This window comes from Neodiprion fabricii, chromosome 2 (assembly GCF_021155785.1).
Source record: "Neodiprion fabricii isolate iyNeoFabr1 chromosome 2, iyNeoFabr1.1, whole genome shotgun sequence".
Taxonomy (NCBI): Eukaryota; Metazoa; Arthropoda; class Insecta; order Hymenoptera; family Diprionidae; genus Neodiprion; species Neodiprion fabricii.
The window spans coordinates 24,840,943-24,848,073 of NC_060240.1; the positions used below are offsets into that span (position 1 = coordinate 24,840,943).

The 7,131-nt window shown below is 41.8% G+C and overlaps 1 protein-coding gene across 1 annotated transcript; it reads right to left on the reverse strand.

The window, feature by feature from the left end:
- Positions 1-1,839: 1,839 nt before the first annotated feature.
- On the reverse strand, positions 1,840-5,023 carry LOC124176584 (opsin, blue-sensitive). The gene is made up of 8 exons (XM_046558068.1): positions 4,709-5,023; positions 4,112-4,303; positions 3,800-4,015; positions 3,589-3,719; positions 2,993-3,165; positions 2,456-2,613; positions 2,288-2,383; positions 1,840-2,216 (listed from the first exon to the last, which is right to left on the reverse strand). The coding sequence occupies exons 1-8, from the start codon at positions 4,762-4,764 to the stop codon at positions 2,105-2,107; spliced, it is 1,134 nt and encodes a 377-aa protein (XP_046414024.1). The 5' UTR covers positions 4,765-5,023; the 3' UTR covers positions 1,840-2,104.
- Positions 5,024-7,131: the final 2,108 nt, after the last annotated feature.

Sequence of the window (7,131 nt, forward strand, 5' to 3'; positions counted from 1 at the left end):
GTTCACTCTGGATCAAATTTCTCGCTTCGCATACCGTCGAGACAATCCCTTTGAAATCAGCCATGACGCCTAATTACGTTGGAGGTAGGTTTAAGTGTGTTTAAAACTGTATTCAAATTGACCCAACGTTTCCCTGTTGCCACTCATAAAATTAAGGAATCCAGATACGCCCACTCAATATTTGAATGCGTTATGTTAAACACATAATATGGTTATACGTGTGCTCTTTTCACAGCGAAATAATGGAAATTCGGTTTGCTCACATTTGAGAATTCTTGAAAACGATTGAATACAGCAACCACATTTGTTTCATAAAGGGTCGTAGAATTTGCGAATGGTAAATATTGTTGGAAATCAGCGCTACGACGGTATCAACTTTGACCTATGAATCAATTCTCATGTTATTAAGCACGTTCGTAAGTATACGATTGATAAAAAGTCAGGTACGAAGATTTCGAAATACAGCTTCATTTACTTCAGAAGTGAGCTTTACGGTTTAGTCCAAGAAATTACGTGCAGAACTTGACTCCACAATTTTGGGATGGAACTGAGGCTGATGGAATCAGATTGACGTGATAGCATCTGGAGATTTTTCCATTCACTGGAAATAACGAGCTTCGTACGGAGAAAATAATGGAATATTGATCTAATTCTGAGTCTCAAGTGTCGAGCCACAATTATTCTCAGGACTTTGATAAATATCTAGAAAGCAACGGTTCTAGTCGGGGTAAAACAGCGAATGCAGCACAGTGGGTAATGTGGCGTGACCTTATTCAGACGAATCGGTTCTAATCGTGGAGCTCAAATCATATTTGTGTGATTTATTCACTGGATGCCACCCTGCAGAAAGTATTGATTGTTATACTATTGTCAACCATACATTATTGAATAAATTTGCTACAAGTCCGTGCTTGTGCAGAACTAGTATGAAAAGAAGAGATAAGAATGGATTTCTGTAATCGGTGCCCAATTATAAAACCTTCGAAATTTATTGAGCCCAATTTTATTTATAATAAATTGAACTTTTTAAATCCAGGCAGCCTGCTTTTCTATATCATTTATATCTGGTGAATCGAGTATTGTCTTGAAGTGGCGGATGTGCTTTTCTGAATACCTTTATTAATACATTCATTAAAAGCTAAGGAATCATAGTGAAACTTTCTCCAAATTATAAAGAACATATCAATGTATCGTATCGTTTTTATTGCGCCGTGTTAGCAGATACCTCTTTTCTTCCATGTATGTTACAAATTCAGTATAGCGATGATACGATAATTGTGTAAATTAATTTGACAGCGTGTTAGGAAAGAGCTTTTTTCTGTTGAGGTGTTCACAAGCACCACCACCATACAAACAGATGAATGCGCCCCTCTGCAGAGTCTCAACGAATCTTCATTCCGACTACCTGTAATTATTTGAGTCGGTAATTTCATGTAACGTATCGTGATAAGGTAGATTACAGCAGTTCTGTTCTAGTCAGAAGCGACGGCGAAATGTGAACGTAGAAAATCGATCGGGTGGTTTGGGGTTACCCACCGTCGCGCAACAACCTACAGGTTTATCAGTTTGTAGAAACTTCGATAGATGGTATTACCACCACTCATGTTGTGAATTTTAACTCGTTGAACCACTCGGGACATCTTCTTTGCAATGTCAGTTATTTCATAGTTTTTAAATTCATATTTTTCGACAACTTCAGGGAAACCAATTCATGACTTTCTTCTGTCGATTACTACAGTGAGATCTATACTATGCGATTATTGATGAACGAAGAACCATAAAGTCTGGTGAAATAGGTCAAGGGCGTAGGTTTTTCGTAAATGGACAATTCCAATACAATTGCCTTTGAAATTGCTTTTATTGAATTTATACAACGGTGAGGGTAACGATGAGCATCACAAATAACAATGCTACAGCAACAGAGGAAGGTACTCGCGTGTCCATATAAGAGTTGTCCAAATTCAGCCAGTAATTCGTTGTCATTTACAATGTAGCCAGTGCAACACAGTGGATGATTCGTAAAGCTTGTACTTCTGGTGAAAATACAAGCTTTCCGTTGCATCGGAGAACTTCAGTTACACCCCTCTAAACAACAACTGTTCAATTAAGCGTCCTCGGTCTTAAGTTTCTCCGTAGTCGCGGATACCGTGTCATGCGTGGGTTCTGGTTCATGGATTCCCATCCATTGGCATCTCTTCTGGAGTTCTAATCTGTACCTGTTGATATCACAGAGTTATAGATCACTTCTTCTTTTATGGCATATTCAAAATGAAGATGCGCGTTTTACCTCGGGTGATTGATCGCGTATATCCAAGGGTCTATGCAGGACACCGTTTTTGCAAATAGAGCTGGTAACATCGTTGAAAACGGCGTCAGTGCTTCTCTGAGGAAAAAAAGCTCGTGATCAAAATGTTTTTTACCGCTTCAGGATGGGATAATGCGACTGATAATTTACCTGTTTCCAAAGGCACCGGTCATGGCCACAATAGCATATGGAGTCCAGGAGCAAAGGAACAGGAAGAATATCGTAAACGCCACTTTGGCAATTCGCATTTCCGTGCTTCTGTCTTTGTCTTGATTAGACACCAGGGACTTGACGTTCATTTTCTTAGCCTGTGAGGAGAACATTGAATACCAATGACCAACAACAAAAAGGCCTCGATCAACGGGGAGCTCTGGTGGTGTTCATAATTCTACAACCTTCGAGGGATTCCAATCCCATGCATATGCAGCGTTCGTGATATTTCAACCGAGGTCGAATCAGATTATTATCCCATTTACTTACTCAGTTTCCACGTACTTCTGTTGTCTATCAATAAAACCGTGCAGCGTTGGACTAATGTTCAAGATGCATTGCTTATGCAAAGGCTTAGGGCAATCGGTGTCGAGAGCATCACTTGAACAGACAGCTGAAGCCCCACGCTTTTAGCATACTCACTCACTACAGCTCCCCTGTTAGTAAACGAACATTGTTAAGATGTTCAAAGTTCACCTGATCACGGAGCATCTTCTCGTGCTTGCGCACGCTTCCAATTAACTGAGAGTAGAAGTAGACGATCAAGCTAATGGGAATAGCGTAGGCCCAGGCAAATATCGCTGCGACGAAGACCTTCGTATCCTGGTCTTCAGTGAGAAAATCGAAGCTGCAGGTGGTTAGGAAACCCTCTGTTGGAAGTGATATTGGCTTATGTAAGGTGTCGAAATTTCCATGAAATTAAAATTTCTCTACGGACTCGGTTACTTCGCTCACAATAGAGCCTGTCGCGAGTTTGACGTCTTACCGGTTGCACCGGAACGTCGGGGTTACCGATAACCGTGCATTGAGCTACCCACCAGCTGCATGCAGCCGTAATTAGGTGGCTGTGTAGCGTGTACGTAGGCCAGAACCGGCGTAGGCAAGTAAGTTCACCTTACGGTAACTGAGAACCTATTCTTGGGCTAATTTTACTCACAGCAATATATGCGCCGTGCAGCTGCCTAGGAGCGAAGCAACTTCGCCGTGGCGAAACCTACGTCGCGTAAGCTGACGAAGTGAACAAGACAATAGACCAAGGATCGAACGGGTATGGGTAAAAAACAACTTGTCACCTGGAACGTAGCGACCCCAGATGTTGCCGATGGGCAGAATGGTGAATGGCATGGACCAGAACCACGTGAAAGCCACAATGACTGCAGCCTGTTTTCCGTTCAGTCGGCCGTCTATCGGACAGGATATTGTTCTGAAATAGCGTCAAAAAGTATCTCAGTAATACCGACACTCCTGTGTCAGCGGAATACTTTTAAATTTATCAGAATGAACCTGTATCTGTCAAAGGCGATGGCCGCGTTGTTGATTGCTGAACCGATTCCCGAGATGCTGCCCAGGGCTGCATATATGTCACATCCAAGTTGCCAGCCAATCATGCGTTCGACGAAGCTGTTTGCTATGAACATTGGCATTTCAAGCATCATGAGGAGGTCGAACAATGCGAGGTTCACGATGAACATGTTGGACGCGGTCCTCAGTGACTTTGATCTGTGGAAGCACAGGGCGGAACAATTACCATTTATACCACTAGCCTCGACCGTGGAGAATCTCGTGAATTTCTACCCATGGAAGTGGTCTGCTCACGTTGTGAATATCCAAACGACGCAGCCATTTCCAACGACCGACATAATCATCAGCATGAAGTAGACCAGGGCTAAACTAATGTGCCAGTATTTTCCCGGAGCCAGGAATCCTCTCCAGTGAGGGTGAACCAAATCCGAATGTTCCGGTGGCACGTTCCAGCCCAAGAGTCTTTCCTGCATCTGTTGCACCTGCCTGAAATCGATGAAAACCGTGTTTAGTTAACATGTGATATTTGACATTGTAGTGGGTGAATTATGGATTGTGGTGCGTTCAGGAAAAAATGAATCTAAATTTTGACTTGATTAACGGAGTAACGAGAGAGAGACGGAGAATTCGTATTTTCACTTTTTTTTTTTACACTCGTAACTTCATTTCGTGAGGAACGGTACGGCGGAAGCGTGAAGAGGGACCATAGTTAAATTTAAGCGTTGGAATCGAGCGAGGAAGAGGACACGATCGTTAGCGGTGAAGTGTTCCCGTTTAGCATATCGCATCCTACGCGGATACGTAAAAATGAATTTTCATATCCAGGGATCGATCAATCCTGGTAACCGGGAGGCACTTAATTATACAGAGTATAAGCGACGCAATACAAACCCGACACCACCGACAAAAGCCGCAGGGGTGATGAGGACAGACTCGTTGAAGTACATGTTAAATCTCTTCCTGCACACCAAACTACGGTACCAAAGCGCGAGGTTCGGCAAAAATTTGATTATGCGAGATGAGGACGTTCCTTCACCCCAATCGCGAATCCGTTTTTGCCAATTATTGTGGTTGATTTCGGAGAACGTTTGCAAACGTCTAATTGATTTTCATGTAAAGTCGTGTTCGCCGGGGGGCCGAGATTTTATTATTGAAGTGAGACGCGGTGCGACGGTTGGGATGGCGACCCGCTACTCACTTATTTGAACCCTGGGGACGCGTCGCTTTTATATCTAGACTGATGAAGATCGCCGATGGCGTGCCTGTTGATAATTTAATTCAATTTACAGATGGGGAAACCTTTTGTTTTGCTGAGTCTTACTGGTCACGCGACCAACTTTCGAATACCGTATGCCATGTGCCACCTTGTGGCTATATAGAATGAGAAAATTATCTCCACCTACGACGTATAAGGTAAATTATTCGATTTAATCCCCGCCCTGACCTCCGGCTGTCGTCGTACCCCCAGCTGTAGGTAACGTTTTTACTTTGATACTCGGTCTAAGGTGCCTTGACTCTGTTTCGAAAAGAATAGAGCATTCTACCGTACCCCGGATTTTCCACAAAGAAGCGCTCAAGCTTTGCACTCGCTAAGTGCCTCAGAATAGAGGTCAAGTTGAGTGTGAGGGAGGGCCTTCTCCACTGTCATTATTATTTTTATTCATTGTCATTTCTTCACCTTGATTCCTTCGCCACTTTGTGCAATGCGAACCACTCACACACGAGTGGTTTAACAATAAAAAAAAAATATGAAGAAGATCATACAGTCTTTTAGGGAATAACAATGTTTTTCTTGAAATGTATATTTCGGTCAAACACAAAAGACACACACACCTTCATCTAGAATATCGTACGTGCCATTTTACAGGATTTAGCGGGTCGTTGAATAACTACCACTGGCGCATGAAATTCTGAGAGGTCACCTCGCAACCTCAGTGGATTCACCCTGAAATCTCGATGGTTGAACTAAAGAAATTTGGTAAACAGTCTTCCATTTTCTCAAAGCTTATTTCTGAATGAATATTCTTTCAACAATTCCTTTGACATTTATTATTTGGCTAAATGATCAATCAGAATCTATTATTTGGCGGTATATTTATTTTGATTCCAAGTCTAAGTGGAAAGCAGAGAATTTTCTACAGAATACTAATGTACGTATCTCAAAACGAACGACGTGCTGCACAATTCTTCCGTGCCTACATTGTGATTCTGATGAAATTGATTTCTATTGAAAACTGAAATTCATACACAGCACACGCCATCGTGTGATCCAACAGTGAAAGCTCTTTAAAAATGCCTTAAAGTGAGGGTTGTTGTGTGGACGACGCTCGCTTTTTGCTTGACCCGCTCTCGAATATTGAGGTCAGAGTCTAGAGTGTTCCACTCTTTTAACACCGCCAAAAGGTATGAATAGCCCTTACACGTATGAACCCTGAGTATTTGTTTAAAGCCGAGCTGAAGTATTTTTAGCCTTCACACCGCGTTTCGGCGTGTTTGTACTAACCGTGGGTAATTTTGTTCCCTACGCGTTTATTTGGGTATTTTTACAGGTATCATATTTATTCATGCGGTAAGGTTTACGTTTCTATAATATTGTTACAAGCACGCAGCACACGGTCGCACGGTCATCAAAATCACCGGCCATTCCGAAAGTAACGATCATATTCGCTGACCATTGCAGGCACCAGTTCAAACAACCGTCCAAAGAGGCATTTACGCGAAAATTTGAATGATCATGCTCACATGCTTCCGCTCTTCTCGTTTCATGTGCAAATATGACCCTTACCCATTAGAGAAAAGTCACATGACATACGAAGGCTTTCTGTTTCGGCGAAGTGCGATACTTGGTTACAGTAATATAGTAAATCAAGACATTTTGCAATACTGCTTGTTACAGCTTGAAATGGGAGAATGGCAGTTATTTCCAGAAGGAATGACAAGGACTGGAGTAGAAGAAATTTGGTATTTGCATTCGAAAAAAAATCATTCTTGATATCTGTCTACCGCAGAGAAACACAAAATAATTAATTCATATTTTTTCTTCGTCAACTGAGGTAATGGCGGGCGTGACAAGCAATTGAATTTCACTGATTTCGTGAAGTATAGATAAACCTCAGCTACATTTTTTACAATTATTGTTAGTTTCTCTGCCGAATACGCATATGACATTTTTTCATGCAGACACACAATCGGTCTCGTATATAGATACAACAAATCTGCTCAAATTTATGAAATTCTATATTTAATAATCTGATTATTCATCCATTCAATCGCCTAATTTATTACTGACAACCAACTCGAAGCAGCTTTTGAAC

What these genes read in the sequence shown, in the direction of transcription:
- LOC124176584 (XM_046558068.1), bottom strand. Translation starts at nt 4,764, where the DNA reads ATGTACTTCAACGAGTCTGTCCTCATCACCCCTGCGGCTTTTGTCGGT. An exon ending in GTCGTTTGGATATTCACAAC is followed by an intron (nt 4,016 to 4,111) that starts GTGAGCAGACCA and finishes GTGCTTCCACAG; the next exon opens with ATCAAAGTCACTGAGGACCG. An exon ending in ACCGGTGCCTTTGGAAACAG is followed by an intron (nt 2,384 to 2,455) that starts GTAAATTATCAG and finishes TTTTTTCCTCAG; the next exon opens with AGAAGCACTGACGCCGTTTT.